Source organism: Oncorhynchus gorbuscha, linkage group LG20 (assembly GCF_021184085.1).
Source record: "Oncorhynchus gorbuscha isolate QuinsamMale2020 ecotype Even-year linkage group LG20, OgorEven_v1.0, whole genome shotgun sequence".
NCBI classification, from domain to species: domain Eukaryota; kingdom Metazoa; phylum Chordata; class Actinopteri; order Salmoniformes; family Salmonidae; genus Oncorhynchus; species Oncorhynchus gorbuscha.
In genome coordinates, this window is record NC_060192.1 from 40,244,149 (window position 1) to 40,269,148 (window position 25,000).

A 25,000-nucleotide genomic window follows, 5' to 3' on the forward strand; every position below is an offset into this window, starting at 1 on the left:
CAGGAACTAATGGGGATCCATAATAAACCCAGGAAGAGTAGCTGACTTAGCAGGAACTAATGGGGATCCATAATAAACCCCAGGAAGAGTAGCTGACTTAGCAGGAACTAATGGGGATCCATAATAAACCCCAGGAAGAGTAGCTGACTTAGCAGGAACTAATGGGGATCCATAATAAACCCCAGGAAGAGTAGCTGCTGACTTAGCAGGAACTAATGGGGGTCCATAATAAACCCCAGGAAGAGTAGCTGACTTAGCAGGAACTAATGGGGATCCATAATAAACCCCAGGAAGAGTAGCTGCTGCCTTGACAGGAACTAATGGGGATCCATAATAAACCCAGGAAGAGTAGCTGACTTAGCAGGAACTAATGGGGATCCATAATAAACCCCAGGAAGAGTAGCTGACTTAGCAGGAACTAATGGGGATCCATAATAAACCCCAGGAAGAGTAGCTGACTTAGCAGGAACTAATGGGGATCCATAATAAACCCCAGGAAGAGTAGCTGACTTAGCAGGAACTAATGGGGATCCATAATAAACCCCAGGAAGAGTAGCTGACTTAGCAGGAACTAATGGGGATCCATAATAAACCCCAGGAAGAGTAGCTGACTTAGCAGGAACTAATGGGGATCCATAATAAACCCCAGGAAGAGTAGCTGACTTAGCAGGAACTAATGGGGATCCATAATAAACCCCAGGAAAGAGCCTTGACAGGAACTGGGGATCCTTAAACCCAGGAAGAGCAGGAACTAATGGGGATCCATAATAAACCCCAGGAAGAGTAGCTGACTTAGCAGGAACTAATGGGGATCCATAATAAACCCAGGAAGAGTAGCTGCTGCCTTGGCAGGAACTAATGGGGATCCATAATAAACCCCAGGAAGAGTAGCTGACTTAGCAGGAACTAATGGGGATCCATAATAAACCCCAGGAAGAGTAGCTGACTTAGCAGGAACTAATGGGGATCCATAATAAACCCCAGGAAGAGTAGCTGACTTAGCAGGAACTAATGGGGATCCATAATAAACCCCAGGAAGAGTAGCTGACTTAGCAGGAACTAATGGGGATCCATAATAAACCCCAGGAAGAGTAGCTGACTTAGCAGGAACTAATGGGGATCCATAATAAACCCCAGGAAGAGTAGCTGACTTAGCAGGAACTAATGGGGATCCATAATAAACCCCAGGAAGAGTAGCTGACTTAGCAGGAACTAATGGGGATCCATAATAAACCCCAGGAAGAGTAGCTGCTGACTTGGCAGGAACTAATGGGGATCCATAATAAACCCCAGGAAGAGTAGCTGACTTAGCAGGAACTAATGGGGATCCATAATAAACCCCAGGAAGAGTAGCTGCTGCCTTGACAGGAACTAATGGGGATCCATAATAAACCCCAGGAAGAGTAGCTGACTTAGCAGGAACTAATGGGGATCCATAATAAACCCCAGGAAGAGTAGCTGACTTAGCAGGAACTAATGGGGATCCATAATAAACCCCAGGAAGAGTAGCTGACTTAGCAGGAACTAATGGGGATCCATAATAAACCCCAGGAAGAGTAGCTGACTTAGCAGGAACTAATGGGGATCCATAATAAACCCCAGGAAGAGTAGCTGACTTAGCAGGAACTAATGGGGATCCATAATAAACCCCAGGAAGAGTAGCTGCTGCCTTGACAGGAACTAATGGGGATCCATAATAAACCCCAGGAAGAGTAGCTGACTTAGCAGGAACTAATGGGGATCCATAATAAACCCCAGGAAGAGTAGCTGCTGCCTTGACAGGAACTAATGGGGATCCATAGTAAACCCCAGGAAGAGTAGCTGACTTAGCAGGAACTAATGGGGATCCATAATAAACCCCAGGAAGAGTAGCTGCTGCCTTGACAGGAACTAATGGGGATCCATAATAAACCCCAGGAAGAGTAGCTGCTGCCTTGACAGGAACTAATGGGGATCCATAATAAACCCCAGGAAGAGTAGCTGCTGCCTTGACAGGAACTAATGGGGATCCATAATAAACCCCAGGAAGAGTAGCTGCTGCCTTGACAGGAACTAATGGGGATCCATAATAAACCCCAGGAAGAGTAGCTGCTACCTTGGCAGGAACTAATGGGGATCCATAATAAACCCCAGGAAGAGTAGCTGCTGCCTTGACAGGAACTAATGGGGATCCATAATAAACCCCAGGAAGAGTAGCTGCTACCTTGGCAGGAACTAATGGGGATCCATAATAAACCCCAGGAAGAGTAGCTGCTGCCTTGACAGGAACTAATGGGGACCCATAATAAACCCCAGGAAGAGTAGCTGCTGCCTTGACAGGAACTAATGGGGACCCATAATAAACCCCAGGAAGAGTAGCTGCTGCCTTGGCAGGAACTAATGGGGATCCATAATAAACCCCAGGAAGAGTAGCTGCTGCCTTGACAGGAACTAATGGGGATCCATAATAAACCCCAGGAAGAGTAGCTGCTACCTTGGCAGGAACTAATGGGGATCCATAATAAACCCCAGGAAGAGTAGCTGCTGCCTTGACAGGAACTAATGAGGATCCATAATAAACCCCAGGAAGAGTAGCTGCTGCCTTGGCAGGAACTAATGGGGATCCATAATAAACCCCAGGAAGAGTAGCTGCTGCCTTGGCAGGAACTAATGGGGATCCATAATAAACCCCAGGAAGAGTAGCTGACTTAGCAGGAACTAATGGGGATCCATAATAAACCCCAGGAAGAGTAGCTGCTGACTTGGCAGGAACTAATGGGGATCCATAATAAACCCCAGGAAGAGTAGCTGCTGCCTTGGCAGGAACTAATGGGGATCCATAATAAACCCCAGGAAGAGTAGCTGCTGCCCTGGACAGGAACTAATGGGGATCCATAATAAACCCCAGGAAGAGTAGCTGCTGCCTTGGTAGGAACTAATGGGGATCCATAATAAACCCCAGGAAGAGTAGCTGCTGACTTGGCAGGAACTAATGGCGATCCATAATAAACCCAGGAAGAGTAGCTGCTGCCTTGGCAGGAACTAATGGGGATCCATAATAAACCCCAGGAAGAGTAGCTGCTGCCTTGGCAGGAACTAATGGGGATCCATAATAAACCCCAGGAAGAGTAGCTGCTGCCTTGGTAGGAACTAATGGGGATCCATAATAAACCCCAGGAAGAGTAGCTGCTGCCTTGACAGGAACTAATGGGGATCCATAATAAACCCCAGGAAGAGTAGCTGCTGCCTTGGCAGGAACTAATGGGGATCCATAATAAACCCCAGGAAGAGTAGCTGCTGCCTTGGCAGGAACTAATGGGGATCCATAATAAACCCCAGGAAGAGTAGCTGCTGCCTTGACAGGAACTAATGGGGATCCATAATAAACCCCAGGAAGAGTAGCTGCTGCCTTGGCAGGAACTAATGGGGATCCATAATAAACCCCAGGAAGAGTAGCTGCTGCCTTGGCAGGAACTAATGGGGATCCATAAACCCCAGGAAGAGTAGCTGCTGCCTTGGCAGGAACTAATGGGGATCCATAATAAACCCCAGGAAGAGTAGCTGCTGCCTTGGCAGGAACTAATGGGGATCCATAATAAACCCCAGGAAGAGTAGCTGCTGCCTTGGCAGGAACTAATGGGGATCCATAATAAACCCCAGGAAGAGTAGCTGCTGCCTTGACAGGAACTAATGAGGGATCCATAATAAACCCCAGGAAGAGTAACTGCTGCCTTGGCAGGAACTAATGGGGATCCATAATAAACCCCAGGAAGAGTAGCTGCTGCCTTGGCAGGAACTAATGGGGATCCATAATAAAGCTGCTGCCTTGACAGGAACTAATGGGGATCCATAGTAAACCCCAGGAAGAGTAGCTGCTGCCTTGGCAGGAACTAATGGGGATCCATAATAAACCCCAGGAAGAGTAGCTGCTGCCTTGGCAGGAACTAATGGGGATCCATAATAAACCCCAGGAAGAGTAGCTGCTGCCTTGACAGGAACTAATGAGGGATCCATAATAAACCCCAGGAAGAGTAGCTGCTGCCTTGGCAGGAACTAATGGGGATCCATAATAAACCCCAGGAAGAGAAGCTGCTGCCTTGACAGGAACTAATGAGGGATCCATAATAAACCCCAGGAAGAGTAGCTGCTGCCTTGACAGGAACTAATGAGGGATCCATAATAAAGCTGCTGCCTTGACAGGAACTAATGGGGATCCATAATAAACCCCAGGAAGAGTAGCTGCTGCCTTGACAGGAACTAATGAGGGATCCATAATAAACCCCAGGAAGAGTAGCTGCTGCCTTGGCAGGAACTAATGGGGATCCATAATAAACCCCAGGAAGAGTAGCTGCTGCCTTGACAGGAACTAATGAGGGATCCATAATAAAGCTGCTGCCTTGACAGGAACTAATGGGGATCCATAATAAACCCCAGGAAGAGTAGCTGCTGCCTTGACAGGAACTAATGGGGATCCATAATACACCCCATGAAGAGTAGCTGACTTGGCAGGAACTAATGGGGGATCCATAATAAAGTTGCTGTATTGACAGGAACTAATGGGGGATCCATAATAAACCCCAGGAAGAGTAGCTGCTGCCTTAATCCTTAATAAATATAAATATTAATACTTGTGTTAAATAGGCTTTAGCTCAGTTGGCTAACAGCTAAATGAGTCAAATTCCTATGTGGATCTGGAAGCCAGGTCCATTACTGATTTTCATTATCTCCCTTTAAACCAGCGACTGATTTCGACCTGGGGACACCAGGTGGAAGCCATTAATTATCAGGTAGAACAGAAAACCATCAGTACTCCGGATCTGGATCTCGTATGGTAAGATCGGAAAACTCCTGGCCTGAAGTGGACTAATGTGATCCTGGACTCCTTGGGTCATGGTCCCTCCCTTCTCACCTCCTGAGGCAGGGTGACGACAAGGCCCTGTGGTGCGTGGGAGGAGACCCTGTGTGTGAAGTAGTCGCTGCAGGAGGCCAGCACAGAACGGTGGGCCCTGAAACTCCTCCCTTCGGCCAGCACAGTGATGTCACACAGCAGGTCACGCCTCCGCTGGTCGTCCAGACAACGCAGCACATGGCAGCTGTGCACGGAGGACTCAAAGGTAAACACAGAGGACCGCAGGCTCTCCAGACTAGACATGGCAACGGACATCTGTGGACACACACACACACACACACACACACACACACACACACACACACACACACACACACACACACACACACACACACACACACACACACACACACACACACACAGAGGTTAGTACAAACACAAAAAGAGAGAGAGAAAAAAAGATGACAAAATTATACTACTTCCTGTAGCCTAACCTACTACTTCCTGTAGCCTAACCTACTACTTCCTGTACCCTAACCTACTACTTCCTGTAGCCTAACCTACTACTTCCTGTAGCCTAACCTACTACTTCCTGTAGCCTAACCTACTACTTCCTGTAGCTTAACCTACTACTTCCTTAAAACAGTGGTGTCAGTCAAACAGCTGTAGCCTAAACTACTATTGATCTGCAGGCTATCATGGTATATTAAAACAAATCTAATCACATCTAGTCAAATCAAAATCTCCCCCCCAGCAGTAAAAACAGACTTGTAAACAGAAACAGCTCGTGGTAACCAACAGATTTAACAGCTAGTTGACGACATCTCAATGTCATTATTTAGCATAATACACTTACAAATCCGTCACATCTGTCTGCCACTCACATCCAGTCATCTGTCTGCCACTCACATCCAGCCAGCTGTCTGCCACTCACATCCAGTCATCTGTCTGCCACTCATATCCAGTCATCTGTCTGCCACTCACATCCAGTCATCTGTCTGCCACTCACATCCAGCCAGCTGTCTGCCACTCACATCCAGTCATCTGTCTGCCACTCATATCCAGTCATCTGTCTGCCACTCACATCCAGTCATCTGTCTGCCACTCATATCCAGTCATCTGTCTGCCACTCACATCCAGTCATCTGTCTGCCACTCACATCCAGTCATCTGTCTGCCACTCACATCCAGTCATCTGTCTGCCACTCACATCCAGTCATCTGTCTGCCACTCACATCCAGTCATCTGTCTGCCACTCACATCCAGTCATCTGTCTGCCAATCATATCCAGTCATCTGTCTGCCACTCACATCCAGTCATCTGTCTGCCACTCACATCCAGTCATCTGTCTGCCACTCACATCCAGTCATCTGTCTGCCACTCATATCCAGTCATCTGTCTGCCACTCACATCCAGTCATCTGTCTGCCACTCATATCCAGACATCTGTCTGCCACTCATATCCAGTCATCTGTCTGCCACTCATATCCAGTCATATCCAGTCATCTGTCTGCCACTCATATCCAGTCATCTGTCACCTGTCTGCCACTCATATCCAGTCATCTGTCTGCCACTCATATCCAGTCACATCCAGTCATCTGTCTGCCACTCACATCCAGTCATCTGTCTGCCACTCATATCCAGACATCTGTCTGCCACTCATATCCAGTCATCTGTCTGCCACTCATATCCAGTCATATCCAGACATCTGTCTGCCACTCATATCCAGTCATCTGTCTGCCACTCATATCCAGTCATATCCAGTCATCTGTCTGCCACTCACATCCAGTCATCTGTCTGCCACTCATATCCAGACATCTGTCTGCCACTCATATCCAGTCATCTGTCTGCCACTCATATCCAGTCACATCCAGTCATCTGTCTGCCACTCACATCCAGTCATCTGTCTGCCACTCACATCCAGTCAGCTGTCTGCCACTCACATCCAGTCATCTGTCTGCCACTCACATCCAGTCATCTGTCTGCCACTCACATCCAGTCATCTGTCTGCCACTCATATCCAGTCATCTGTCTGCCACTCACATCCAGTCATCTGTCTGCCACTCACATCCAGACATCTGTCTGCCACTCATATCCAGGCATCTGTCTGCCACTCATATCCAGTCATCGGTCTGCCACTCATATCCAGTCATCGGTCTGCCACTCATACCCAGTCATCTGTCTGCCACTCATATCCAGTCATCTGTCTGCCACTCATATCAAGTCATCTGTCTGCCACTCATATCCAGTCATCTGTCACCTGTCTGCCACTCATATCCAGTCATCTGTCTGCCACTCATATCCAGTCATCTGTCTGCCACTCATATCCAGTCACCTGTCTGCCAGTCATATCCAGTCGTCTGTCTGCCACTCATACCCAGTCATCTGTCTGCCACTCATATCCAGACATCTGTCTGCCACTCATATCCAGTCATCTGTCTGCCACTCATATCCAGTCAACTGTCTGCCACTCATATCCAGTCATCTGTCTGGCACTCATATCCAGGCATCTGTCTGCCAATCATATCCAATAATGTCTGCCACTCACATCCAGTCATCTGTCTGCCACTCATATCCAGTCATCTGTCTGCCACTCATATCCAGTCATCTGTCACCTGTCTGCCACTCATATCCAGTCATCTGTCTGCCACTCATATCCAATCATCTGTCTGCCACTCATATCCAGTCATCTGTCTGCCACTCATATCCAGTCATCATTCTGCCACTCATATCCAGTAATCTGTCTGCCACTCATATCCAGTCATCTGTCTGCCACTCATATCCAGTCATCTGTCTGCCACTCAAATCCAATCATCTGTCTGCCACTCAAATCCAATCATCTGTCTGCCACTCATATCCAGTCATCTGTCTGCCACTCATATCCAGTCATCTGTCTACCACTCATATCCAGTCATCTGTCTACCACTCATATCCAGTCATCTGTCTGGCACTCATATCCAGTCATCTGTCTGCCACTCATATCCAGTCATCTGTCACCTGTCTGCCACTCATATCCAGTCATCTGTCTGCCACTCATATCCAGTCATCTGTCTTCCACTCATATCCAGTCATCTATCTGCCACTCATATCCAGTCATCTGTCTGCCACTCATATCCAGTCGTCTGTCTGCCACTCAATATCCAGTCATCTGTCTGCCACTCAATATCCAGTCATCTGTCTGCCACTCAATATCCAGTCATCTGTCTGCCACTCAATATCCAGTCATCTGTCTGCCACTCATATCCAGTCATCTGTCTGCCACTCATATCCAGACCTCTGTCTGCCACTCAATTCCAGTCATCTGTCTGCCACTCATATCCAGTCATCTGTCTGCCACACATATCCAGTCATCTGTCTGCCACACATATCCAGTCATCTGTCTGCCACTCATATCCAGTCATCTGTCTGGCACTCATATCCAGGCATCTGTCTGCCAATCATATCCAATAATGTCTGCCACTCACATCCAGTCATCTGTCTGCCACTCATATCCAGTCATCTGTCTGCCACTCATATCCAGTCATCTGTCACCTGTCTGCCACTCATATCCAGTCATCTGTCTGCCACTCATATCCAATCATCTGTCTGCCACTCATATCCAGTCATCTGTCTGCCACTCATATCCAGTCATCATTCTGCCACTCATATCCAGTAATCTGTGTCTGCCACTCATATCCAGTCATCTGTCTGCCACTCATATCCAGTCATCTGTCTGCCACTCATATCCAGTCATCTGTCTGCCACTCAAATCCAATCATCTGTCTGCCACTCATATCCAGTCATCTGTCTGCCACTCATATCCAGTCATCTGTCTACCACTCATATCCAGTCATCTGTCTACCACTCATATCCAGTCATCTGTCTGGCACTCATATCCAGGCATCTGTCTGCCACTCATATCCAATCATCTGTCTGCCACTCATATCCAGTCATCTGTCTGCCACTCATATCCAGTCATCTGTCTGCCACTCATATCCAGTCATCTGTCACCTGTCTGCCACTCATATCCAGTCATCTGTCTGCCACTCATATCCAGTCATCTGTCTGCCACTCATTTCCAGTCATCTGTCTGCCACTCACATCCAGTCATCTGTCTGCCACTCACATCCAGTCATCTGTCTGCCACTCATATCCAGTCATCTGTCTGCCACTCACATCCAGTCATCTGTCTGCCACTCACATCCAGACATCTGTCTGCCACTCATATCCAGGCATCTGTCTGCCACTCATATCCAGTCATCGGTCTGCCACTCATATCCAGTCATCGGTCTGCCACTCATACCCAGTCATCTGTCTGCCACTCATATCCAGTCATCTGTCTGCCACTCATATCAAGTCATCTGTCTGCCACTCATATCCAGTCATCTGTCACCTGTCTGCCACTCATATCCAGTCATCTGTCTGCCACTCATATCCAGTCATCTGTCTGCCACTCATATCCAGTCACCTGTCTGCCAGTCATATCCAGTCGTCTGTCTGCCACTCATACCCAGTCATCTGTCTGCCACTCATATCCAGACATCTGTCTGCCACTCATATCCAGTCATCTGTCTGCCACTCATATCCAGTCAACTGTCTGCCACTCATATCCAGTCATCTGTCTGGCACTCATATCCAGGCATCTGTCTGCCAATCATATCCAATAATGTCTGCCACTCACATCCAGTCATCTGTCTGCCACTCATATCCAGTCATCTGTCTGCCACTCATATCCAGTCATCTGTCACCTGTCTGCCACTCATATCCAGTCATCTGTCTGCCACTCATATCCAGTCATCTGTCTGCCACTCATATCCAGTCATCATTCTGCCACTCATATCCAGTAATCTGTCTGCCACTCATATCCAGTCATCTGTCTGCCACTCATATCCAGTCATCTGTCTGCCACTCAAATCCAATCATCTGTCTGCCACTCAAATCCAATCATCTGTCTGCCACTCAAATCCAATCATCTGTCTGCCACTCATATCCAGTCATCTGTCTGCCACTCATATCCAGTCATCTGTCTACCACTCATATCCAGTCATCTGTCTACCACTCATATCCAGTCATCTGTCTGGCACTCATATCCAGGCATCTGTCTGCCACTCATATCCAATCATCTGTCTGCCACTCATATCCAGTCATCTGTCTGCCACTCATATCCAGTCATCTGTCTGCCACTCATATCCAGTCATCTGTCTGCCACTCATATCCAGTCATCTGTCACCTGTCTGCCACTCATATCCAGTCATCTGTCTGCCACTCATATCCAGTCATCTGTCTTCCACTCATATCCAGTCATCTATCTGCCACTCATATCCAGTCATCTGTCTGCCACTCATATCCAGTCGTCTGTCTGCCACTCAATATCCAGTCATCTGTCTGCCACTCAATATCCAGTCATCTGTCTGCCACTCAATATCCAGTCATCTGTCTGCCACTCAATATCCAGTCATCTGTCTGCCACTCATATCCAGTCATCTGTCTGCCACTCATATCCAGACCTCTGTCTGCCACTCAATTCCAGTCATCTGTCTGCCACTCATATCCAGTCATCTGTCTGCCACACATATCCAGTCATCTGTCTGCCACACATATCCAGTCATCTGTCTGCCACTCATATCCAGTCATCTGTCTGGCACTCATATCCAGGCATCTGTCTGCCAATCATATCCAATAATGTCTGCCACTCACATCCAGTCATCTGTCTGCCACTCATATCCAGTCATCTGTCTGCCACTCATATCCAGTCATCTGTCACCTGTCTGCCACTCATATCCAGTCATCTGTCTGCCACTCATATCCAATCATCTGTCTGCCACTCATATCCAGTCATCTGTCTGCCACTCATATCCAGTCATCATTCTGCCACTCATATCCAGTAATCTGTCTGCCACTCATATCCAGTCATCTGTCTGCCACTCATATCCAGTCATCTGTCTGCCACTCATATCCAGTCATCTGTCTGCCACTCAAATCCAATCATCTGTCTGCCACTCATATCCAGTCATCTGTCTGCCACTCATATCCAGTCATCTGTCTACCACTCATATCCAGTCATCTGTCTACCACTCATATCCAGTCATCTGTCTGGCACTCATATCCAGGCATCTGTCTGCCACTCATATCCAATCATCTATCTGCCACTCATATCCAGTCATCTGTCTGCCACTCATATCCAGTCATCTGTCTGCCACTCATATCCAGTCATCTGTCACCTGTCTGCCACTCATATCCAGTCATCTGTCTGCCACTCATATCCAGTCATCTGTCTGCCACTCATATCCAGTCATCTGTCTGTCTCTTTTCCTCACCTGTCTATCTCCTCATTTTGAATGCCATGTTGTCACTGTCACTTGTCCACTCGAGTTTAACATTGTTGTAATCTATCGGCCACCAGGTGCCCTTGGACAGTTCCTCAATGAGCTTGATACGTTGATAAGCACATTTCCTGATGATAGCTCACCGCTCATTGGATCAAAAGGCAATCAATCGCACATCGGAACTGTTAGTTGCAGGTGCATGGTAGCAGTTGAACGAGATGAGAAAAAAGAAACCCGCACACCGCTCTGGAGTTAGTACCACCCCTCTGGAGTTAGTACCACCCCTCTGGAGTTAGTACCACCCCTCTGGAGTTAGTACCACCCCTCTGGAGTTAGTACCACCCCTCTGGAGTTAGCACCACCCCTCTGGAGTTAGCACCACCCCTCTGGAGTTAGTACCACCCCTCTGGAGTTGGTACCACCCCTCTGGAGTTGGTACCACCCCTCTGGAGTTGGTACCACCCCTCTGGAGTTGGTACCACCCCTCTGGAGTTGGTACCACCCCTCTGGAGTTGGTACCACCCCTCTGGAGTTAGTACCACCCCTCTGGAGTTAGTACCACCCCTCTGGAGTTAGTACCACCCCTCTGGAGTTAGTACCACCCCTCTGGAGTTAGTACCACCCCTCTGGAGTTAGTACCACCCCTCTGGAGTTAGTACCACCCCTCTGGAGTTAGTACCACCCCTCTGGAGTTAGTACCACCCCTCTGGAGTTAGTACCACCCCTCTGGAGTTAGTACCACCCCTCTGGAGTTAGTACCACTGCTCTGGAGTTAGTACCACCCCTCTGGAGTTGGTACCACTGCTCTTGATTAAGCTTTACGTATCGGCCTCGAGGCCTTCGTCAGACTTCAACATCCCGATGTCTGCCTTCAATTCATTTCTTTCCACTTTTTCCTTTGCCCTCCTTGTCTCTTCTGACCTCACCTTTTCCCAGTCCCCTCCCACTCACAAGGCACGCAATACGCTTGACCTCATCTTTACTAGATTGGCTGTTTGTTCACTAATCCCCCTGCAATCCCACTCTGTCATTGATCACCACTTTGTTTCAATTTCTGTCTCCCTCTTCCTCAAACCTACACACCCAGATGGTAGGGTCTGAGCGCTCTTTCTCCCACTACTCTCTCCTGTTCTATCATCTCTCCCTTCTGCTAAATCATTCTCCATCATGTCTGCCTATTCGACCCTGCTCTCCTCCCTTTCCGTATTTTACGACTCACACTGTTCCCGTTCCTTCCTCTTCCTCTTCCTCCGTGGCTGAGTGATTCATTGCGAGCTTACAGAACAGGGATGCGGGCAGCTGAGCAATTTTTTTGTTTTTACTCTGGAGGACCTACCATCCTTCCACTCCCTCCTCTCTACCTCTGGATCTGCTGCTAAAGCCACTTTCTTTCACTCTAAATGTCAAGCTTTTGCCTCTAACCCTAGGAAACTATTTTCCACCTTCTCCTCCCTCCTAAATCCTCCACCCCCTCTGCGGAAGACTTTGCCAACCACTTTGAAAAGAAGGTTGACAACATCCGCTTTTAATTCACTCGGCAAATTGAGTCCACTGGTCTCACTCGCGCATAACTACCCTCCAGGTGACATCCTGTGACTAGTGAGGTCTGCCCGCTCGACCCCCCCCCCATCCCCTCCACCAGACCATCTCTGGAGACCTCCCTCCCATTCCTCACTTCCCGCATCAGCTCATCCCTGACCACTGGCTCTGTCCTCTCCAACTTCAAAATGGGCGGAGTCCCTCCCCTCAAGAAACCAAAAATTAAACAAAAACTTTCTGTATCCCTTTCTATTCTTTCCAAAAACACAACGAGACTCTGACCAACACTCTCGTTACCTCGCTCAGAACAAGTCAGCCTACAAGACGGGTCACTTAACCGAGACTGCTCTCCTATTGTGTCACGGAGGCTCTCCGCACTGCCAAAGCAGACTCTTTCTGCTCTGTTCTCCCTCATAAAACTATCTAAACTATCCCGCTGCCTTCCGACACTGTGAACCCAGATCCTCCTCTCCACCATCTCAGAGCTGGGTGTCTCCGGCTCTATCAGGTCCCCCTCTCCACCATCTCAGAGCTGGGTGTCTCCGGCTCTATCAGGTCCCCCTCTCCACCATCTCAGAGCTGGGTGTCTCCGGCTCTATCAGATCCTCCTCTCCACCATCTCAGAGCTGGGTGTCTCCGGCTCTATCAGATCCTCCTCTCCACTCTCTCAGAGCTGGGTGTCTCCGGCTCTATCAGATCCTCCTCTCCACCATCTCAGAGCTGGGTGTCTCCGGCTCTATCAGATCCTCCTCTCCACCATCTCAGAGCTGGGTGTCTCCGGCTCTATCAGATCCTCCTCTCCACCATCTCAGAGCTGGGTGTCTCCGGCTCTATCAGATCCTCTCTCCACCATCTCAGAGCTGGGTGTCTCCGGCTCTATCAGATCCTCCTCTCCACCATCTCAGAGCTGGGTGTCTCCGGCTCTATCAGATCCTCCTCTCCACCATCTCAGAGCTGGGTGTCTCCGGCTCTATCAGATCCTCCTCTCCACCATCTCAGAGCTGGGTGTCTCCGGCTCTATCAGATCCTCCTCTCCACCATCTCAGAGCTGGGTGTCTCCGGCTCTGCACACTCCTGGAGTACATCCTACCTGGCGGCCCGCTCCCTACCAGGTGACGTGGAGAGGATCTGTGTCTGTACCACGTACTCGCACTACTGGTGTCCCCCAGGGATCGGTTCTAGGCCCTCTCCTCTTCTCTCTACACACAAAGTCACTTGGCTCTGTCATATCCTCACATGGCCTCTCCTATCATTGCTATGCGGATGACACAACTACTTTTCTCCTTCCCACTCCCCCTTCTGAAACCCAGTGGTGACACGCATCTCTGTGTGCCTGGCAGATATCTCTGCTTGGGTGTCGGCAAAGAGCCTTGGCGTGACCCTGGACCACACCCTGTCGTTCGCTGCAAACATCAGAGCAGTGACTCGCTACTGCAGGTTTATGGTCTACAACATCCTTAGAGTACGACCCCTACCTCACACAGGAAGCAGCGCCGGTTCTTATCCAGGCACTCATCTACTCCTCCAGTCTGGACTGCTACAACTGCCTGTTGGCTGGGCTCTGCCATCAAACCCTTGCAACTTACCCAGAACGCTGCAGCCCGCCTGGTGTTCAACCTTCCCAGGTTCTCCCATGTCACCCTGCTCCTCCCATGTCACCCTGCTCCTCTCATGTCACCCTGCTCCTCCCATGTCACCCTGCTCCTCCCATGTCACCCTGCTACTCCCATGTCACCCTGCTACTCCCATGTCACCCTGCTCCTCCCATGTCACCCTGCTCCTCTCATGTCACCCTGCTCCTCCCATGTCACCCTGCTCCTCCCATGTCACCACGCTCCTCCTCACACTCCACTGTCTTTCAATCGAATCTCGCATCAAGTACAAGGCCATGATTCTTTCCTACGGAGCAGGAGGAGGAACTCGGGCTATGCCCAAACGCTACACCCCAACCTAAATACTCAGTTTTGGCCCTCCCACCCCTACAGGAGGGCAACTGCCATCTCAGCCCAGTCAGAGCTCTGTCCTGGCACCCCAATGGTGGAACCAGCTTCCCCCCTGACACTAGGACAGCAGAGTCCCTGCCCAGCGTCCCCCCCTGACACTAGGACAGCAGAGTCCCTGCCCAGCGTCCCCCCCTGACAGCAGAGTCCGTGCCCAGCTTCCCCCCCTAGGACAGCAGTGTCCCTGCCCAGCGCCCCCCTGACACTAGGACAGCAGAGTCCCTGCCCAGCGTCCCCCTGACACTAGGACAGCAGAGTCCCTGCCCAGCGTCCCCCTGACAGCAGAGTCCCTGCCCAGCTTCCCCCCTGACACTAGGACAGCAGTCCCTGCCCAGCTTCCCCCTGACACTAGGACAGTAGAATCCCTGCCCAGCTTCCCCCCTGACACTAGGACAGCAGAGTCCCTGCCCAGCTTCCCCCTGACACTAGGACAGCAGAGTCCCTGCCCAGCGTCCCCCCTGACAGCAGAGTCCATCTTCTGAAAACATCTGAACCTCCCCCCTCTTCAGAGGATCTTAAATAGTCCACAACTAGGTGGACCAGTTCCACAACATCCTCCTCACCCCTCAAAAATAATGTTCCTTCCATTAACTAACACTTGTCTTTCTCCTCTTACTAGCTCTGACTGTACTTTATTGAAGAAAATTTTAAATATTGTGATATGTGGTTGTCTCACCTAGCTATCTGAAGATAAATGTACTGGCTATGACTGGTCCACCTAGCTATCTGAAGATGAATGTACTGACTATGACTGGTCCACCTAGCTATCTGGAGATTAATGTACTGACTATGACTGGTCCACCTAGCTATCTGAAGATGAATGTACTGACTATGACTGGTCCATCTAGCTATCTGAAGATTAATGTACTGACTATGACTGGTCCACCTAGCTATCTGAAGATTAATGTACTGGCTATGACTGGTCCACCTAGCTATCTGAAGATGAATGTACTGACTATGACTGGTCCACCTAGCTATCTGAAGATGAATGTACTGACTATGACTGGTCCACCTAGCTATCTGAAGATGAATGTACTGACTATGACTGGTCCACCTAGCTATCTGAAGATGAATGTCCTGACTATGACTGGTCCACCTAGCTATCTGAAGATGAATGTCCTGACTATGACTGGTCCACCTAGCTATCTGGAGATGAATGTCCTGACTATGACTGGTCCACCTAGCTATCTGGAGATGAATGTACTGACTATGACTGGTCCACCTAGCTATGACTGGTCCACCTAGCTATGACTGGTCCACCTAGCTATCTGGAGATGAATGTCCACTGAGCTATGACTGGTCCACCTAGCTATCTGGAGATGAATGTACTGACTATGACTGGTCCACCTAGCTATCTGGAGATTAATGTACTGACTATGACTGGTCCACCTAGCTATCTGAAGATCTTAATGTACTGACTATGACTGGTCCACCTAGCTATCTGTAGATGGAGATGAATGTACTGACTATGACTGGTCCACCTAGCTATCTGAAGATGAATGTCCACTAGCTATGACTGGTCCACCTAGCTATCTGGAGATGAATGTACTGACTATGACTGGTCCACCTAGCTATCTGTAGATTAATGTGACTGGACTATGACTGGTCCACCTAGCTATCTGGAGATGAATGTACTGACTATGACTGGTCCACCTAGCTATCTGGAGATGAATGTCCTGACTATGACTGGTCCAGCTAGCTATCTGTAGATGAATGTCCTGACTATGACTGGTCCACCTAGCTATCTGTAGATGAATGTCCTGACTATGACTGGTCCACCTAGCTATCTGTAGATGAATGTACTGACTATGACTGGTCCACCTAGCTATCTGGAGATGAATGTCCTGACTATGACTGGTCCACCTAACTATGACTGGTCCACCTAGCTATCTGGAGATGAATGTACTGACTATGACTGGTCCACCTAGCTATCTGGAGATGAATGTCCTGACTATGACTGGTCCACCTAGCTATGACTGGTCCACCTAGCTATGACTGGTCCACCTAGCTATGACTGGTCCACCTAGCTATGACTGGTCCACCTAGCTATGACTGGTCCACCTAGCTATGACTGGTCCACCTAGCTATCTGAAGATGAACCTAGCTATGACTGGTCCACCTAGCTATCTGAAGATGAATGTCCTGACTATGACTGGTCCACCTAGCTATCTGGAGATGAATGTACTGACTATGACTGGTCCACCTAGCTATCTGAAGATGAATGTACTGACTATGACTGGTCCACCTAGCTATCTGGAGATGAATGTACTGACTATGACTGGTTCACCTAGCTATCTGAAGATGAATGTACTGACTATGACTGGTCCACCTAGCTATCTGGAGATGAATGTACTGACTATGACTGGTCCTCCTAGCTATGACTGGTCCACCTAGCTATCTGGAGATGAATGTACTGACTATGACTGGTCCACCTAGCTATGACTGGTCCACCTAGCTATCTGGAGATGAATGTACTGACTATGACTGGTCCACCTAGCTATGACTGGTCCACCTAGCTATGACTGGTCCACCTAGCTATGACTGGTCCACCTAGCTATCTGAAGATGTCTGAGCATCTGATAAATGAAATAAACAAAGGTGGAAATATGCAATATCCTTATTTAGGGTATTTGAGTATTCTAATGCACCCCGCCCCCAAACAAGACAACATTTGGTTGGTCCGGGCCAGACCACATCTGAACCAATCATAGACGTCTATGACTATTTTGTACAGTAGATTATACTCTCGTGCTCTACTGTTCTGTACGGTCTGTGATTGGTTCAGATTTGGTCCAGCCAGGGCGAACTGACTAAATGTCAACTACATTTTAATGGCTGTCCGGTGGGTGGGTGTCAATAAGAGCTGGGATAGGTGACTTTAGCTCGAGAGAGTGGTGTGGTGTGGGGGGCGAAGACATTATCCAATTTGAAATGTGTTGTTATTAGTTGTCAGGGAGTCTTTTTCTTCTTGTCTTTCTAACATGTCTAAGACCACTTTTTAATCTGTTTGACAAGAAATCAAGGCCTTTCCTCATGCTTATCCTTTTTAAGAATGGCATTTTTAAAATATTTTTTTTTATTATTATAATAAGTGTGTGTAGTTGTGTGCATTTATTTCTCAAATACACTATTAGCTTTAATTTGACACGCATGACAATAAATAATATTTTTTTTACACAGGTGTCAGCCGTTTTTGTCAAATCAAGAAATCTGTAACCATGTCGGGGTGAGATGGTCACACCCTGTCTAGCCGATGTCTGGCATATGTTTCAAAACTAGAATCCACGTTAACTCGTGTTAGCCGTATAGAACAACCCATAGCACGCTGTCACATAATGTAAGACATATTTCCAATAAGGGACATTGTCTAATAATAAGACAAAACACAACAATTGTAAGATTGTATAGCCTAAACACTGACAAATCAACCAATCTCAAAACAACTCAACTTTGTGATCAACTCCGAGTGTGTGTTTCCCAAACAGTAGAACTATAAATGAAACTAACCTGACATTGGTTATCCTAAGACGTCGGTGAGCTGAAATCCTAAACAGGTTTATGAGGCTGACATATTCAGTGTGACAACCTCCCGAACACAGTTTAGACCTCGGGACAGAAAACTTGGGACTGTTGTTGACAACTGTAAATGACTGTACCCAATTCTGCGGAAGCACTAGTCATATGACTTTCCCTAAGCTGGTATTCTGCCAGAAGCGCGTGATGACGTCACTTTGTATGGTCAATGCGGGAAGACTTCAAAATAAAAGCTTGCATTTCTAAATATTGTATGGTCAATGCGGGAAGACTTCAAAATAAAAGCTTGCATTTCTAAATATTGCAACGTGAATAACTCATTCAAAAGATATTGAATTTTAATCAAACGGGCCACTTTTAATGTAACAACAAGAAAAGGCAATGAGTAATTTCATTTTTTTATTTAAATATGATGGTTTAAAAAAAGACCAATGGAAAAATGACTATGTTGACACGGGTATTTTGAGAATCTAAAGATAACTTTTCTACCTGCCTCAGCTAAAGTGATGAGGGAAATACTTTGTAGGATCTCTACTAAACAAAGACAGTTCGTTTTGGAAGGGGCCTGTGTAGCCAGGCCTGCTGCTGGCTTTTAAAGGGGAATGTTTTACCCCGTCTCTGCCACGGCATATAGTCATTACAATATTAACAACGTTGTGTGTTTTTTGTTGTTGTCATAAACATCACAATTATCCAAGCTAGAATTGGCACATTTTCATTTCACTGGTACAATCGGGAAGTTTCAACTTCCCTGTGTATTCGTCTGCTCATAGTGATCACATGGTAATGCAGTAGACACCACCCTGCCAGGTAGATGGGGACGTGCCCACTAACTTGGATGATGGTGTTGTGTACTTCGATCGAACAACACACAGTCATCTCAAAAACTTCTCTTTCATTCTTTTTTTCAGCGTTTGTTTTTCACTGACACTGGTCATTGTGGTTTTTCTGTTCATTACAAACAAGCGTGAAATATGAGTTACCTTTCACAGTTCTACCTACCAGAAATTTACCCTGATGCTGCCAGTTGTTTCAAATCAAATCAAATCGTATTTGTCACATACACATGGTTTGCAGATGTTAATGCGAGTGTAATGAAATGCTTGTGTTTCTAGTTCCGACAATGCAGTGATAACCAACAAGTCATCTAACAATTCCACAACAACCTAATAGACACAAATCTAAGTAAAGGAATGGAATAAGAATATATACATAAAAATGTATGGATGAGCGATGACAGAGCGGCATAGGCAGGATGAAATAGATGGTATAAAATACAGTGTAGTCATATGGGACGAGTAATGCAAGATATGTAAACATTATTCAAGTGGCATTGTTAAAGTTACTAGTGAGCCATTTGAGCCTCTCTGTGTTAGTGATGGCTGTTTAACAGTCTGATGGTCTTGAGATAGAAGTTGTTTTTAAGTCCCAGCTTTGACGCACCTGTACTGACCTCGCCTTCTGGATGATAGCGGGGTGAACAGGCTGTGGCTCGGGTGGTTGTTGTTCTTGATTATCTTTTGGCCTTCCTGTGACATCGGGTGCTGTAGGTGTCATGGAGGGCAGGTAGTTTGCCCCCGGTGATGCGTTGTGCAGACCGCACCACCCTCTGAAGAGCCCTGTGGTTGTGGGCGGTGCAGTTGCCGTATCAGGCGGTGATACAGCCCGACAGGATGCTCTCAATTGTGCATCCGTGAACGTTTGTGAGGGTTTTAGGTGACAGGAGGCTGAATAAATTTGGCTTGAGGTTGAAGAGGCGTCGTTGCGCCTTCTTCACCACACTCTGTGTGGGTGGACTATTTCAGTTTGTCTGTGATGTGTACACAGAGGAACTTAAAAACTTTCCCCCTTCTCCACTGCTGTCCCGTCGATGTGGATATGGGGGGGAGGGTGCTCCCACTGCTGTTTCCTGAAGTCCACGATCATCTCCTTTGTTGTATTGACGTTGAGTGAGAGGTTATTTTCCTGACACCACACTCCGAGAGCCCACACCTCCTCCCTGTAGGCTGTCTCGTCGTTGTGGGTAATCAAGCCTATTACTGGTGTGTCGTCCGCAAACTTGATGATTGAGTTGAAGGGGTGCATGGCCATGGGTGAGCAGGGAGTACAGGAAGGGGCTGAGCACGCACCCTTGTGGAGCCCCTGTGTTGAGGATCAGCGAAGTGGAGATGTTGTTTCCTACCTTCACCATCTGGGGGGCGGTCGTTCAGGATTGTGTGAATGGAGTTGCTTTGATCAAGTGTGTGTGTGTGTGTGTGTTTAACAGAGAGAGAGAGAGAGAGAGAGAGAGAGAGAGAGAGAGAGAGAGAGAGAGAGAGAGAGAATAGATATTATGAATTTAAATGTATTTTAAGCCGTGTATACACTTGACGCTTGCACAAAACATTAAGAACTCCTTCCTAATGTTGAGTTGCATCCCTCCCTTTTTGCCCTCAGAACAGCCTCAATTCATCAGGGCATGGACACTAACAATGTTCATAATGTTTTGTACACTCAGTGTACATGTGATTTCTGCGATGAAAAAGACAGGGACTCATTGTGTTCAGATCTAGCTGGTCAGGGACTCATTGTGTTCAGATCTAGCTGGTCAGGGACTCATTGTGTTCAGATCTAGCTGGTCGAGGACTCATTGTGTTCAGATCTAGCTGGTCGGGGACTCATTGTGTTCAGATCTAGCTGGTCGGGGACTCATTGTGTTCAGATCTAGCTGGTCAGGGACTCATTGTGTTCAGATCTAGCTGGTCAGGGACTCATTGTGTTCAGATCCAGCTGGTCAGGGACTCATTGTGTTCAGATCTAGCTGGTCAGGGACTCATTGTGTTCAGATCTAGCTGGTCGGGGACTCATTGTGTTCAGATCCAGCTGGTCAGGGACTCATTGTGTTCAGATCTAGCTGGTCAGGGACTCATTGTGTTCAGATCTAGCTGGTCAGGGACTCATTGTGTTCAGATCCAGCTGGTCAGGGACTCATTGTGTTCAGATCTAGCTGGTCAGGGACTCATTGTGTTCAGATCTAGCTGGTCGGGGACTCATTGTGTTCAGATCCAGCTGGTCAGGGACTCATTGTGTTCAGATCTAGCTGGTCAGGGACTCATTGTGTTCAGATCTAGCTGGTCAGGGACTCATTGTGTTCAGATCTAGCTGGTCAGGGACTCATTGTGTTCAGATTCTGAAAGTCCATACAGGTCCAACAGTGTGTAATGTCATTTTTCATTTTTAAAAAGGACAACTTCCGTATCCTTTTCTACCACCAACTTTACCCGTTTGCACTTGAAAGATCGTCTCTTCCTTTCTGCTTGAAGTCCCGCTAGCTAGCTAATAAAATGGACACCAGTGGTAGGAGACTTTGGACAAAGTTGGAGACCAAAATGTTTGCTGGCATTGTGATCAGACATTACTTTACAGTAGCTACCCAGGGGGGAAAGGCCATATTACTTTACAGTAGCTACCCGGGGTCGGGAAAGGGCCATATTTGAGGGCGTAGCCAGGAAGATTAGAGGGGAAAGGATACCTGGCTCCTGTGCCAGCGAAATATTCAACATTTGAAAGGGGTAAGAAGAAGAAGGCAAAAGATGATAACAATCGGAGCGAGAATGGAAGGGTGGCATGTCCACTTTTTTTATGTGCTGGACAGTGTGTTAGGCGGTCGACCAACAATCCATCAATCGGTGGTCCTGGATAGCGCAGACACCGATAATGAGGATGATAATGACGGGGACAGTCTGGAGCTTGAAAGTAACGTTAACTAGATAACTAGCTGGTGTAACAGTATAACTTTAGACCGTCCCCTCGCCCATACCCGGGCGCGAACCAGGGACCCTCTGCACACATCAACAACAGTCACCCACGAAGCATCGTTACCCATCGCTACACAAAAGCCGTAGCCCTTGCAGAGCAAGGGGAACTACTACTTCAAGGTCTCAGAGCAAGTGACGTCACCGATTGAAACGCTATTTAGAGCGCACCACCGCTAACTAAGCTAGCTGTTTCACATCCGTTACACTGGCTAATGGGTTGCTAAATTGCATGCTATGTTTATCTTGAAGTTGGCTAGCTATTGTTATTTAACTAGCTGTTATCCTTATCATCAACATTGTTAGCTAGCTATGTTGACTAGCCGTTATAACATTAGCTAATAATAGGAATGTAGCTCATTTCTTCTCCATACAGTAATTTATGCTTGGCCTGCTAAGTTAGATGGGTAATGTGCCAGCTCTACTGTGGGGGCTCCTTTAGGACACAGATAAAGCAACTTGTGATGAATGTCACGGGGGTGTTGTAAGTGCAGCTATGAGCTTGAATGCTCCTTTCAAATAAATATTTGAGGGTCTTATTCCAGTGACACGATGATCGATGCTTGACAGGGCTTTGACAAATACAAATATTTTCGCTTTTATCCATAATAATCTCACTATGTAGAGTAGCCTACCCAGCACTGTATGTGTGAGCTGTTGGCTAGAGAGCAGGCACTAAGACCAGAGTAGCTGTTAGCTAGAGAGCAGGCACTAAGACCAGAGTAGCTGTTAGCTAGGGAGCAGGCACTAAGACCAGAGTAGCTGTTAGCTAGAGAGCAGGCACTAAGACCAGAGTAGCTGTTAGCTAGAGAGCAGGCACTAAGACCAGAGTAGCTGTTAGCTAGGGAGCAGGCACTAAGACCAGAGTAGCTGTTAGCTAGGGAGCAGGCTCTAAGACCAGAGTAGCTGTTAGCTAGAGAGCAGGCACTAAGACCAGAGTAGCTGTTAGCTAGAGAGCAGGCACTAAGACCAGAGTAGCTGTTAGCTAGAGAGCAGGCACTAAGACCAGAGTAGCTGTTGGCTAGAGCGCAGGCACTAAGACCAGAGTAGCTGTTAGCTAGAGAGCAGGCACTAAGACCAGAGTAGCTGTTGGCTAGAGAGCAGGCACTAAGACCAGAGTAGCTGTTAGCTAGAGAGCAGGCTCTAAGACCAGAGTAGCTGTTAGCTAGAGAGCAGGCACTAAGACCAGAGTAGCTGTTAGCTAGAGAGCAGGCACTAAGACCAGAGTAGCTGTTAGCTAGAGAGCAGGCACTAAGACCAGAGTAGCTGTTAGCTAGAGAGCAGGCACTAAGACCAGAGTAGCTGTTAGCTAGAGAGCAGGCACTAAGACCAGAGTAGCTGTTGGCTAGAGAGCAGGCACTAAGACCAGAGTAGCTGTTAGCTAGAGAGCAGGCACTAAGACCAGAGTAGCTGTTAGCTAGAGAGCAGGCACTAAGACCAGAGTAGCTGTTAGCTAGAGAGCAGGCACTAAGACCAGAGTAGCTGTTGGCTAGAGAGCAGGCACTAAAACCAGAGTAGCTGTTAGCTAGAGAGCAGGCACTAAGACCAGAGTAGCTGTTGGCTAGAGAGCAGGCACTAAGACCAGGGTAGCTGTTAGCTAGAGAGCAGGCACTAAGACCAGAGTAGCTGTTGGCTAGAGCGCAGGCACTAAGAGCAGAGTAGCTGTTAGCTAGAGAGCAGGCACTAAGACCAGAGTAGCTGTTAGCTAGAGAGCAGGCACTAAGACCAGAGTAGCTGTTAGCTAGAGAGCAGGCACTAAGACCAGAGTAGCTGTTGGCTAGAGAGCAGGCACTAAAACCAGAGTAGCTGTTAGCTAGAGAGCAGGCACTAAGACCAGAGTGGGAATATTTACTATTTAATGCAACAGTGACAAAACTATCAGTGTACCACCCATACGTAGAATGTATGCACACATGACTGTAAGTCGCTTTGGATAAAAGCGTCTGCTAAATGGCATATATTATTATTATTATTAAATGGAAACACATTGAACTTTAGATTCTTATGCGGTGCATGAAATATTAAGTGAAAAGAATACATTATGTCGTCAATACTGATTCTTATCCGCAACAAGTCAGTTTGGTGGAATCACTATAATAACCATCCTATTGAAGTAAACATGGAGTTAAGTGGTGGCATTGTGTGGTCCTCCCACTACGACTCCTTGGGAAAACCTGTGGTTTATTAGGTTACAGATCAAATAAGTTATGATGAACTTCACAGGGGGTGAAATGTCACGGTGATGAGCTTGATGCTCCTTTCCAATGAATATCCAGGGTCTTATTCTGATGACACGATGATCGATGATTGACTGTCAATTTGACAAATACAAATAATCTTGCTCTTTATTCCATAATAATCTCATCATGAAGGCTATATACGTGCGCTCTGACCAACAGTACTGTATCTACACCCGGGGTGCTGCTGGCTAGAGAGTGCAGGCCAGTACTAGAGGGGGCACTGTACTAGAGGGGGCACACGCAATATAATGCTAAATGTTCTTTAGAGTTAAAAATTCGATGGAAACCCACTTAACAATAAATGTTTTATTGGGTAAAATAGGAATTTAACCCATAAAAAGGTATTTTTATATGCACCAAATCGTCATGCACAGCCTTTTAACATCTCTGGTGGGGAAATGAGCAGAGTTTTTATGCAGAACTATACATTTTGGCATGAAAATCTGTCGCCAATTGAATGGAAACCTTGAAATTCCGTTACTAAAAAACCCCTTGAAATTCCGTTACCAAAAAACCCCTTGAAGATATGTTCACAAGCTTCTTGATTCAAACTCGTAATTCTGTTAACAAATTGGTACCGGAATTACTAACAAATCGGTACCGGAATTACTGACAAATCGGTACCGGAATTACTAACAAATTGGTACCGGAATTGGTACCAGAATTACTAACAAATTGGTACCGGAATTACTAACAAATTGGTACCGGAATTACTAACAAATTGGTACCGGAATTACTAACAAATTGGTACCGGAATTACTA

At 47.4% G+C, this 25,000-nt stretch overlaps 1 protein-coding gene across 1 annotated transcript in view; it reads right to left on the reverse strand.

Moving 5' to 3' along the window:
• The window catches only part of LOC124006913 (transcription regulator protein BACH1-like), a 31,166-nt gene extending 12,829 nt beyond the window's left edge, over positions 1 to 18,337 (reverse strand). Inside the window, exons 1-2 of the mRNA XM_046317103.1 lie at positions 18,178 to 18,337; positions 4,889 to 5,143 (exon numbers count right to left, since the gene is read on the reverse strand). Coding sequence (XP_046173059.1) covers positions 4,889 to 5,143 — 255 coding nt within the window. The 5' untranslated portion in view covers positions 18,178 to 18,337. The remainder of the gene's footprint in view (positions 1 to 4,888; positions 5,144 to 18,177) is intronic.
• Between the last annotated feature and the right edge of the window lie 6,663 nt (positions 18,338 to 25,000).